General features: G+C 54.9%; 1 protein-coding gene across 1 annotated transcript in view; it reads left to right on the top strand.

Moving 5' to 3' along the window:
• Window positions 1-7,235: 7,235 nt before the first annotated feature.
• CPXM2 (carboxypeptidase X, M14 family member 2) overlaps window positions 7,236-11,941 on the top strand; it is a 140,687-nt gene continuing 135,981 nt past the window's right edge. Inside the window, exon 1 of the mRNA XM_042908489.1 lies at window positions 7,236-7,542. Within this exon, the coding sequence (XP_042764423.1) occupies window positions 7,236-7,542 (307 nt within the window). The remainder of the gene's footprint in view (window positions 7,543-11,941) is intronic.

The raw sequence follows: 11,941 nt of genomic DNA, 5'->3' as shown, positions 1-11,941 counted from the left end.
ATTAAAAAAAAAACTATTGCATTCTGTTAGCTAATATCTGACTTAGGATTTTTTGCATCTATGTTCATAATGAAATGAGCCCTTTTAATAGACTTATGTTGCCATTCTTTTGTTTTAGAATCAAGATTACACTAGCCCCATAAAATGATCTAAGCAGCTTTCAGGGGTTTTTTTTTTTTTTTTTGTTTCCCAGAATAAAACTTTGTAAGATGGGAATTTTGGCTTTTAAAAAAGTTTGGTAAATTCATTTGTAAAACCTCTGGAACTTCTTTATAGAAACTAGTTGATTTCCATTTTTAGAAAAATTTTTAAATGTTTTATTTATTTTTGAGAGAGAGAGAGAGAGAGACGAAGTGCAAGTTGGGGAGGGGCAGAGAGAGAGGGAGACACAGAATCCCAAGCAGGCTCCAGGCTCTGAGCTGTCAGCACAGAGCCCGACGCGGGGCTCGAACCCACGAACAGTGAGGTCATGACCTGAGCTGAAGTCGGACGCTCAACCGACTGAGCCACCCAGGCGCCCCTGATTTCCATTTTAACTTTGGGTTCTCTCTTGTGGTGTCAACTTTGGCATTATATATTTTTCCTAGGAATTTGTTACACTTTTTAATTTGTTCAGCTCATAATCCTTTCTTATTATATTTTTAGCCTCTATTCTGTCAAACTCCGTGATGTGGGGAGAGGCAGGCATGTTCTCCTGCAGAAACGACAGACCCTGCTTTTGGGTTCCGTTGCCTGAGCATGGGCTACAGGTGTGGGGTGCCTTTTCCATCCCTGTGGCCTCCCCGAGTTTGGGGACCAACTGCATTTGGCATTGGTGTTTTAGACAGCCCTGCACCCTCGGGCGGGGGGAGGGGGGGGGAGAAAGAGGGGCGGGCTTGAGCCTGAGGCCTTCCGAACCCTTTCTTCTGATTCTGCGCCAGCGTGTGGCGGCCCCGTGAGCGTGGTGGTGGTGGGCTGGGGGCCAGGGCAGTGTCTCCCTAGGCTTAGCTTTTTGGTCTTTCTCATTGAGTTTCTCTTCATGCGCACGAAGAGATTACTGTGCCTTCTCTTCTGGGCTTCATGCACTGATTGGCCACAGGAGCAGCTCCAGAATTTCTAAATTTGGGGAACTCGGATCCCAAGGAATCCCATCGGAAGGATGGGCTAGGGCTTTGCTGGGGGCCAGAGCCGCCCCGACCAGCACCGGGGCCTGTGCTACATACCCTTACTGCGCACTCCGCCCGAGCGCGTCTGGGGCCGCGTGGTGGCCCAGAATCCCCTTTGCCCTGAGATTGTGAAGGTCACACCGGAGGCAGAGGTGTGGACTTGGACAGTTGGAGCTTAAATGCCTGATTCAATCGCTTGTGAAGTGGATGACTTTCAGCAAGTGTTTGAGCGATTTTGGGTTCCCTCGGCTGGGGGAATGGGGGAGAATCGCTCTCCCTTCGCAAGGCCTGGGGAGGATTGTGGCAGGCACCCCGCAGGAACAGAGGCACACACAGATGAAATGACTTGAATAAAGCCCGGATGCATGGGCAGGACCGAGGGGACAAACAGGGGATACTGAGGCACCAGAGACTAGCGATATCAGGGCTAAGCCTGCAGGAAGCCATTACTGCTGTGAATCTTCATCAAGGGAGCCACTAAAATGAAGTCAGGGGCCAGCAGGGGGAGCTCTAACGCCCCACAGCTTGTCCTCAAGTGCAAATCCAACGGGAAGAGAGAGACCCTGCAGGGTGGATACTACTTTATTACCCTGCAGGAGGAAGAAAGTTTTTCCTTTTCCCCTGGCAACAGCCCAGCCAATGAGAGGCGGCCACGAATCAGCCGATGCAAGATCACTACAAAACTCCAAAGGACATTTTGTTTATAACAGCCCTCCCGACATCCACCTTTCCTCTATAAAAGAGTGTTCCTCTCCTTTGTTCTCTGGACTCGCCTGTGGTTTTGCCATAACTTGTTCCAGATTGCAATTCTCTGCGATTCCCGAACAAACTCATCTTTTGCTGGTGACATAACTGGCGGTTTTATTTTTTAAGGTTAACACTGCCCACTGGCCTGCGAAAACTGGAGCTGAGGAGGAAGGCTTCGGGGCAGTGACAGAGCTGCAGCCACCACCAGGACCCCTGGGGCCAAAGTAGGGAGGGATAGGGAAGGGTTGTGGGAAGAGGGAAGAAGTTCCCAGATCTCCCCATCTCTCCGCCCCTGCCACCCCCCCCCCCAACTCCCGCTGCCGGTACCTCCCACTGACCATACCCCACCAGAAACCGGAGGCCAGGGATCCACAGCCCATAAAAGTCAGGCTCCCGGGAGTGGAGGGCTGAGAGGGATGGAGATTCGACAGGGTGCAGACAGACAAAAAGAAGCACAAAGGTTAGATGTGGCCACATCTGGTAGTAGTCTTGCACATAGTAGGTGACCAAGAAATCCCGGATCTCCAGGGATACTGCACAGTTTCACAACAGCATCTTGTGTTTACAAATGGGATAACTCAAGCCAAAGTGCATTTCCCCAGGTCAAATTAAAAATGACCTGACGGAGTAGAGGCAACAGCGAAGAAGGGAACTGGGTGGCAGGGGGACCCATGAACTCAGAATAAGGCTTATTACAAGATGCCGCATCTACAGAGCATAGGAGTGAGAACAAACATGCTGAAAATTAAATATGAAAGGGGTAATTACATAGTAATGAGACTGAGGACGTTACAAAGGACGCTGCCATTTAAACCAGCACATCTCAACAGAGTAATGAGCGGGAAAAACCCTCCAGCTTCGTAATTATCATCATAGTTGCCATAACAACTTAGTATCTCTCTCTGTGAGCATCTATCTCAAGACTATATTTTTAGCAATGACTGTGCCTGAGCATGTATTTTTCTTTATATAGCAGCTAATTTTTCAAATTACTGATCTTAACAAAAAAAAAAAAACAACCCACAATTCCATTTTCATTTCTGAGTGTAAAAGTCTCAGGGATAATTAGGGAAATGAGCAGGTGTGAGAGTCCGTTATGAAAAACACTATAAAAGTATTGATGCCTTGACAACATTTGGTTCAACAGAATGTTCTACGGACCTGCACACTCTATTGTTCCTTGTCAAGCAGCTTAACATAAATCTTCTCTGTGCGGCTCATAAATATTTGAAAAATTATTAACTCCGCAAGGCGTTTGAGGATTATTTGACAAGTAGAGATGTATGTGGTGTAACAGAAGTTGGCTTCGCGGAATCCTGAGTCCCGGGAATGAACGAATGAGCGAAGAAACATTGGCTTACCTTGCTGAACAGAAATGCCCATAGCGGATTCCCAACCGAAGCAAACCATGGGTTGACTTGAAAGGATACCATTTTAAAAACTCAGACACCAGGAGGGATTCTGAGCTGCCATTTTGGTTTCCGAACGTGCCCCTAGCTGCTCTGCCCAGTTGGAGAGTTTGGTTTGGTAGCATGGCAAGTGTCCAAGAAAAGCCAACACTTTACCAGGCTCCACTTAGACTCTTGGGAGATGCTAACAGCCCTTTGTTAGAATCCCAGACTCAAGCTCAATAAACAAATTATTAGGTTGAGAACAAGATCTCAGAAAGAAGCACTCTTTGATGATGCTACCAAAACCCTTAGCCAACGTTGGGCATGCAACAAGAATTTACTGAGAAGTTTCTGTCTTTCTTGTTTCTATTGTTTCTGTGGAGGTTGTAAAATTAGCACATGATAATAATCACTAGTTTATAAAGAGCTTATGCACACCGTGCGAGGGGAAAGAGTATGCTTTATTGTTTCGGGCCACTGGTGAGCCGGGAGAGCTAAGTTTGGGTGAATATGGGAACCGGAGTCCTATGCGGAGGGATTCGGTGGGGTTAGTAAACACTCTGTGCACTTCGATAGGAGAGCAACATTATACACGGGCGTTTTAGGGAGAAAGTTCGGTAGCTTCTCCGGGGTGGACAGCAAGTCATGGAGGCCAGAAGCAAGGAGCCCTGCTGAGCAAATGTTCCAACAATCTGGCTGGGCTCTGAACAATGGGAACGCTGTTACCATTGCCAGAGGGAACCGAGGAAGAGGTGAGTTGAAGGCTCTGTGCCTCGGAAGCTGCTAGAACTTCCTGATGTGTCAGAAGTGGCAGAAGGTAATGCATAACTGGGACAAAGCCTTCATCTGGAGGGGCTGAAGAATGAGAACAGCCTCCCTGGCAGATGGCTGGGCTGAGAAGGAGGATGAGGCTTGGAGATGAAGAGAACGAGGAAGCTTGGCCATCCCGTCTTTCCATCCTTCGTGAACTCTGGCCGTGCCCAGCAAATTTGCAGGCGAGCCGTCCCAGAAAGAGGGAATCGGAGGTGTACAAAGGCAGCTCTGGGAACCGCGCAGTAGGTTGCTATGTGCTGGGAGCGTTGGCATCGACGCGATCAACTCTTGCTCTGTTTGTTCTGCTCGCTTTAATTATGTGTCTCTCTGTGGAAAACAAACAAGCCATGCTAGGGAGAACAGTGATTAGTGGGATTTGTTTCCTGATTCTAGGGATGTGTTGAGAATCACGTTGGAGTGGGGGCATTCTCTGAATGTACAAGACACTGCACTGTAGGTGTGTGTTAATTTATTTCCCTAAGAGGTGCCAGGAAAGCGAAATGTTTTTAGAACTTGTGGGTTTGGGGTGCCCAAGATGCGGCCTGCCTTAGTGTAATTATTGGGGAAAGGTGAGTCTTGACTGTAGTTAGCCTGCCATGTGCCCTTGGGGAGTCTGGGCCTCAGGGTCCTCCTCTGTAAAGCGGGTGAGAAGAGGTCAGTCTCAAGTTTTAACTGTATCAGAATTATTTCAGGAGCTTCTTAGACGTGCCAGCGCTCAATCCCAACATGATTCTGGGAAGTCTGGGGTGGGGCCTGCTCATCTGCATGTTTAGCAAGCTCGGGGGGCTCTGATGGAGGTGGTGCAGGGTGCAACCCTGTCTGGATGGTCTCTAGGCCCCTTCTTGGCCAGGATTCTAGGTGATTCTCTTTCCTGTGCTTCGTACAGCTTGCTGCTGTTTGGCCACGAAGCCCTGCTTTGTTGTCCGGAGGGCTTGGCTTCAGATAAAAGAGCCCCATGTGAGTGAGCCCTGGGGATATAGCATGGTCAAGGCGGGGTCAGGGGGCAAGGATCCACCCAGGCCAGGCCCACTTGGAGAGTGGTGGGTGGGGAAGGGGTCCCTTCTCCGTCACTCTGAAGACTTCTGCGGGCTCTGGATTCCAGAATTTTCGGCAGGTGTGGGGGCTGTTGATAGTCAGGTCCAAGACTTCCTGGCCCTTGGAGACAAGGCGGGGTCCGGCCTCATCCTGTAGCCTCCTGCTCTCACTCTGGCCATCCTCTCCGGTCTGTGACCTGGGACACCGTGAGCCCTAAAAGACCTGGTTAGGCGGCCTGCCTGTGTGAGAACAGTGAGAGGAAACGAGGTGGCATATGTAGAGGCCAGTGGCAGCTGTCCTGGCCCAAGCCCTGCCCACTGTGTGGGCTCAGAAATGAGACCCCAGGGGAATGGGGAGGCCTTGCCTGGATGGCCAGATTCAGCTCGGTGGCATCCTGGAATGTCAGGTCCAAAGGCGCTGGGAAGGTGATAGCCCAGCTTAGGGTTGAGGGTCGGTCCGGCCCTGTGGTAGGCGGAATGGCCCCCGAAGTCCTCTCTAGCTGAGTCCCAGGGACTGTGAATCGGTTACATGGTAAAATGGACCGCACAGGTGTGATGGAGAGTACTACTTTAAGAGGGGAGATTCTTCTGGGTTAGCTGGGTGGGCCATCTAGTCACAGGAGCACTTCCTCCAGCTCGAGGCACGTTAGATGCGCAGAGGGGGATGTCAGAGGGCTCTGAAGCCCCGGGGGAGGGATTCCACGTGTCAGTGCTGGCTCTGAGGTGCAGAGCCCACATGCAAGGACCAGAGAGAAGCTCCCAGAACGCCTCATGGGAAGCGTGAGAAGGAACGCAGGCAGTCAGGGGGAGGGAAGGCTGGCGGTGCTGACAGCCAGCAGGTACCCTGGGACCTGGGTGTTACCACCCAGAGGAACCGAGCTCACCCAGCACCCGGTGTGAACCTGAAAGCAGGGTGTCGCCCAGACGCTCCACGGGGCAGTGCCGCCTGCTGATTTTAGCCTGGTGACAGGGCTCACGCTTGTAACCTGAAGCGCTGTTAAAGATAATAGATGCGGGTTGTTTTAAACCACTAAATTGGTGGTACTGTTACTTTGTTACAGCAGCAGTGGGAAACCAGGGCAGACTTCTTTGCACTCAACATCCCAGCCGGAAGGATCCACGCGACGTTGTCCAAGGACAGAAGGTACTTTCTCCTAAGTTAGTGAGCTCCCTGCCTGCCCCCTTAGAAGACGCTCCCGGCGGGAGCCTGCTCTTTGGAGGAACCAATGTCCGCTGGAACCTTCAGGATGGCAGGCCCCAGGATAACTAACACACTCTCTCTCTCTCTCTCTCTCTCTCCCGCCCCCCCCCCCCCCCCCCCCCCCCCCCCCCCCCCGTCTCTCCCTCCCTGTCTCTATTGTCCAACAGAGTCCCTGTGTCAGACTGGACCTGGGGCCCTCCAGGGTACCGGGCCCCGCCCCCACGGAAACTTTACTCCTAGGAACCCTGGGGACCCCGGGGGGAGGGGGGGCTCAGGAATGCCTTATTCACGGTTCCTGAAATAGGATCATGGTCAAGTTGAGCAAAAGGTTTGAACGGCCAGTGGAGAACCTTGTCTGGTGTGGAGCCAGGCACGGGGCAGGGGTCAGGAGAGCTGGAGGCTAGGCTTTAGGAGGCTGGGAGAGCCCTTTCCCTCGGCGGGCCACGTTTCTGCAACCTGTGGACGGGCCCCGGCTTCCTCCTGGACGGAAACTCCTCTGAGACCCTGGGGAGGCGGGCGCGCCGCAGGGCAGCTCACCGGCCGGCGTCGGGGCAGCGGGAGGGACAAGGTTTGGGGACAGTCATGGGACGAAGGGGGCTCCCACACCTGCCTCCGGGGCCGGCGGGGAGAGGGAGGGAAGACGGAAGGGCGGGGCCGGCCCCCTGCGCCCGCCCCGCGCCTCGGCGCGCCCCTGCCCGCCCCCGGCCCGGCCCAGCCCAGCCCAGCCCAGCCCGGCCCAGCCCCGCGGGCCGGTCACACGCGCCGCAGGCCGGCAGCCTCCCGCGCCCCGTGCGCCGCGCTGCCGTCCCGGCGCCCCTGCCCCCGCGCCGCCGCCCGCGCCCGCCGCCCGCCCGGCGCTCCCGGCGCCCGTGACCCTGCCCAGGGCGCGCGGGGCGGAGCGGGCATGGCCCGCCGGGGGGCCGCCGCGCTGGCGCTGGCCCTCGCGCTCCTGGCGGTGGCCCTGGCCCGGGTGGGCGCCCAGGGCGCAGCCCTCCAGGCCCCGGACTACTACGTGCAGGAGACCTGGAGCCGGGAGCCCTACTACGCGCGCCCGGAGCCCGAGCCCGAGCCCTTCTCGCCGCCGCTGCCCGCGGGGACCGGGAACGGGGAGCGGGAGCCGCGCCCGCCCGAGTCCAGGCCGCCCAAGACGGCGACCAAGCCCAAGAAGGCTCCCAAGAGGGAGAAGCTGGCTCCCGAGGCGCCGCCGCCAGGTAAGTGACTTTGTGCGCTGGGCGGCCCGAGGGGGCGCCCGTGGCCGCGCGCCTCTCCCAGCGGTGGCCCTCTGGTGCGAGGGGACAGCCGGCCTCCAGGCCCGTGTGTCTGGGGCGCGACCCACCCGTCGCTGCCCCCGCCTCGCTGGGGGACTGCCCTGCGCCTCCCGCCGGCCGCCCCGAGCTCCCGGGCGCCTCAACCGGCTGGCGCTCCCCTCGCAGGTCCAGGTGCGCCCAGTGGGGAAGCTGCCTGGGGAGCTGGTGGCCCCGGTTGGAAACTGGCCGAGCAAAGGCTCTTTCTGCCGGGCACCCTTCCTTCTCTGTCTACTTTTTGCAGTCTTCCTCCAGGGCGTGTTCTGGGGAGTGAATTTACGATTTGGCGACGTGAAGGGCTGGCTTGCTTTGGCACAACGCCTTCTGGGAGAAAGCTCAGCAGTGGGCCTTTACCCAGCCACTGTCCCCTCTCAGCGCCCTCCCTGGGTCCTGTGAATCCCCTGCCCAGTTGGGGCAGGACGGCAGAGCCTCTGCTGGGGAGGCTCCTGTGCCCGCGGAGAGGTTGGGCTGCAGATGGCGGGAAAGCCTAGGGACGCCTGGCAGCCTGCGGGCCAGCCTTCCATCCATCCGCCTCTGCCAGCCCTGTCTTGGCAAATGACTTCCATGCGGTTTCACTCCTTGTGAAGGGGGGGGGGGGACGACTTTCTCTTAATTGTTCCAAACGTTCTTTGCTTCAACCGCAGAGGGCCATGGTCCTAGTATTTCAGGATTGGGGAGTGAGCAGGCTTGTAGCCAAATTCCCTGGCCTCGTCATGGCCTTCCTTGAAAGGAGATGCACGCCGGTGGCACCCTCACACAGCTCCTGGCATGGAAGGAATTGCTTTTGCTTGGCTAAAGGCTTCAGAAAGTCAGCAGGAGGTGACAGGAAACGGGAGGGGGTGGGGACACTGAACTCTGAAATGTGTGGGCCCATCTCAGCAGCCCCGCTGCACATGTACAGGGTTGAGGGTTGGGCCCTGCCATGCCTCAGCGTGTGAACAGACTCTGCGAATGGGCAGGCGGTGCTGTGAGTTGTGTAACCCTGAAACAGAACCATCCAGAAATTCCAATATCTGCTGGGGAATTAGGAGAGTTAAGATGCATAAAACCACAGTGGTTTGATAACAGCAGTAGGAGGAGACACACACATTTGTAGACCATCTGCTGTGCCTCCGTGAGGAGCTTTGTGTATAGCGGTGTCATCTAATTCTTTCAGTGGCTGTGGGGGGTGGGTATTCTTTTTATGTTACAGGTGAGGAACCCGAGGCACTGACCGTTTTAGGAAGCTGGCGTCGCTGGTTGGCTTGGGAGATTTGAAAGCCCTTCTCCTGTGCCTTTGGACCCAAGGCCTTTTGGCTTTGGTAGTTTGGATCAGATTTGCAGGTGCTTTTGGTTTTTAGTACCTGCTGTGGGATTAGCGCAGGGCTGGGCACGGTGGGCGGGAGACACGTATGTTGGGTTCTGGGACTCACTGCGGGGAGGGCAGGGGAATGTAAGAGAAGCCCCAGACGGACTCTGAAGACCACACTTCATACCCGGGTCTGGGGCTCGGCACTCAGCTTCCTGACTCTTGGTGTCCTCATCCACAGAGGAAGCCCGAACCTGCCACCTCTCTTGGCTCGGTCAGTTGGTTTAAAAGCTGTTCAACAGAACCTTCCAGTGTGTCAGCAGATGGCTGTGCTAGTCTGTCTGTGAGTTGTTCGTTCATTCCTCGGGTGGTTACCAAGGACCTGTTTGACACCAAGTGTTAAATAAGGTCCGGTGGGTAGAGAGCGCGGGTCACATCCCCTGCCCCTGTAGACAGCGTGGAAGTTGGGGGGGGGGCTTTGAAAAAGTCATCACAGCTGTGCTGAGGGCTGGATCGCTGACCCCCAAACTGGAAAAAGGTCCTTGGAAATTCCAGACACCCCACTTCGAGGCTCCCTGGGAGAGCTGCCTCCCCCAGCCTGCCGTTCTTTGTCATGAGCTGGGTGAGCTTTTAAGAGCCCTCTCCCCCTCCCTCCCAGCAAGGACAAGCAAAGTGGGACCTTAACACCAACTTAAAACTCCGGTCCTCTTTTTTTTTTACCCCCTGTTTTTGAGTGTTTGGCCGGTGGAACCCTCCACCCCTGGGCTCTAAGTGGAGGAGACGGGTTTAAGAATGACTCCACCAGGGGAGTCCATGGTGGTTGTGTGCAGTTACACTGTGTTGGGAAAGTGGTTTTCCCCCACTGTAAGTGGCCGTTCGGTGTCTGTGCCACTCGTGGTGCAACGGAAGCATTCGTCCCTTCATTGGACTTTCTCACAAGCGGGTGGTCATTATGCCGTCGGGAGGCATTTGCGGAGGAAGGAACGTTGTATCGCAGCCTTGGGTGTGTAATGTGAACTTCCCGACCTGGCTTCACGGGGTGGATGGTGCACGATGCACACACCAGGCTCCGGAGGCCTGGTGGGGGAGTGAGGGGCTAGATTTAGAGGGCAGGAAGGTGGTAAACGTGTATGTGACTAATGTAAACGTTGATCATGTGCTTTGTCTTTACAGATGGCACCTCTTTTTCAGACCGCCCTGTCTTGCGTAAAGGTCGGGCTCGAGGGAAGTGGAAGGCAGGGGTTCTGTGTGGTAGGCTCCAGAGGGAGTCTTGTCTTAATCCCAGAGGAGGGTTTGCTTAAGGAACCGAGGATTTTGGGGGCTTGATCTTGTGTGAATTCGACCCTGAGCCGTGGCTGTTCTGTCACGCCACCACCGAAATGTGCGACGGAAGTCACACGTTGCCGTTCTCCCGGAGGTGGCTCGGACAGCTGAATCCTTTGGTTAATTGAGCCCGTCGCGTTTTTTCCACGAGTGGCTGAGGGATTCCCAGGGAAGTAGAGCCCTGATGTACTGAGCGTTGTGGGATCTTTTTTAAGGTTTCATTTTAAAATAATTATAGGCTCACAGGCGATTGTAAAAATAGCATGGGGAGGGCCTGCGTAACCCGATGATAACGTTTTGTAGAACTGTAGTACAGGATTTCCCTGCCTTGGCAGTATTGAGGTTCTGTGCCAGTCGTATATGTTGTGGGGGTAGGATGGGGGGACTGTCCTGGGCGTTGTAGGCTGCAGTAGCCTCCCTGGCCTCAACCAGCGGCACCCTCCTCTTAGTTGTGACAGCCAGAAATGTCTCTAAACATTGCCAGATGTCCCGAGTGGGTTAGGATCGCCGCTCTATGCAGGGTCAAAGCTGTAAAGGGACATCGGCACAATACTATTCACTGTTTTACATACTTCACATTTGCGTGTGTGTGTGTGTGTGTGTGTGTGTGTGTGTGTGTTGTTTTCTGTAATTTTATCACTGGTACGGGTTCCTGCAGCCGCTCTTACCATCAGGATACAGACCCGAGGGCTTCTTTTTTTGAGGTCGAGTGGGACTCACGATGGCGCAGTTTCTGAGGTCCTCATGGCGAACATCGGTTAATCCCAGAATTCTAGAACTTGGAGGAAACCGCGTGGTCGTGCGTGTGAATTCTTGTTCGCTGCAAGAGTCCTATGCTGGGCTGCCCGGTGTCCGCTCACGCCCTTCCACCGATGGGCTCTTCCTACCTCGTCCATTGGATGAATGGTACTGACTGCTAGAGTGTTCTTTCTTGTAGGGACCTACCCACCTCTTTCTAATTCCACTTATTCGGCTGTTACGAGCCACATTCAATAGTTTCTAGGTCCCTGCGGTTGGAATGCTTTGGGGTCCAGAGATGGAGGTCTAGGTGCCCAGTTTCCACGATCCCAGCACGAGGGGCGCCATAGGGGACCACGTTTTAGGCACGTGTGTGGATTTGGGATGTCCTTACCTTGCACGTCATCTCCAAAGGGTTTGTGGCTTTACTTTTTGTAGAAGATAAAATGGGACAGAAAAGCAAACCATAGGGGCGCCTGGGTGGCTCCGTCGGTGAAGCGTCCGGCTTCGGCTCAGGTCATGATCTCGCAGTTTGTGAGTTCGAGCCCCGCGTCGGGCTATGTGCTGACAGCTCAGAGCCTGGAGCCCGCTTCCGATTCTGTGTCTCCCTCTCCCTCTGCCCCTTCCCTGCTCACGACCGGTGTCTCTCTGTCTCTCAATGATAGAGAAACATTAACAAAAAATTAGAAAGGTCAACCGTCGTTCATAGACGTCACTCACCTTTTCCCTCCCCAGTGGTAGTGAGAAACAAACAGGCTGATACACCAGACACTAAATAGAAGATGTTGTTTCTTCCCCCTCCCAGGCCTTGGGTTCCTTTCGGGCTTCTGCTTGTGGGCCTGTTTGTTGCTTTCTTCCGGGACTGGCGAGAAGGCGCCGCTGTTTTCGGTGCGGGCGCCCGCCGTCCTGGCCCACGGTCCCGAGCCTGTGGAATTTGCAGAGCGGGCCGCGAGCCAC

Source organism: Panthera leo, chromosome D2 (genome assembly GCF_018350215.1).
Source record: "Panthera leo isolate Ple1 chromosome D2, P.leo_Ple1_pat1.1, whole genome shotgun sequence".
In the NCBI taxonomy this organism is placed as follows: Eukaryota; Metazoa; Chordata; class Mammalia; order Carnivora; family Felidae; genus Panthera; species Panthera leo.
This window is presented reverse-complemented; position numbering and strand designations above follow the sequence as displayed.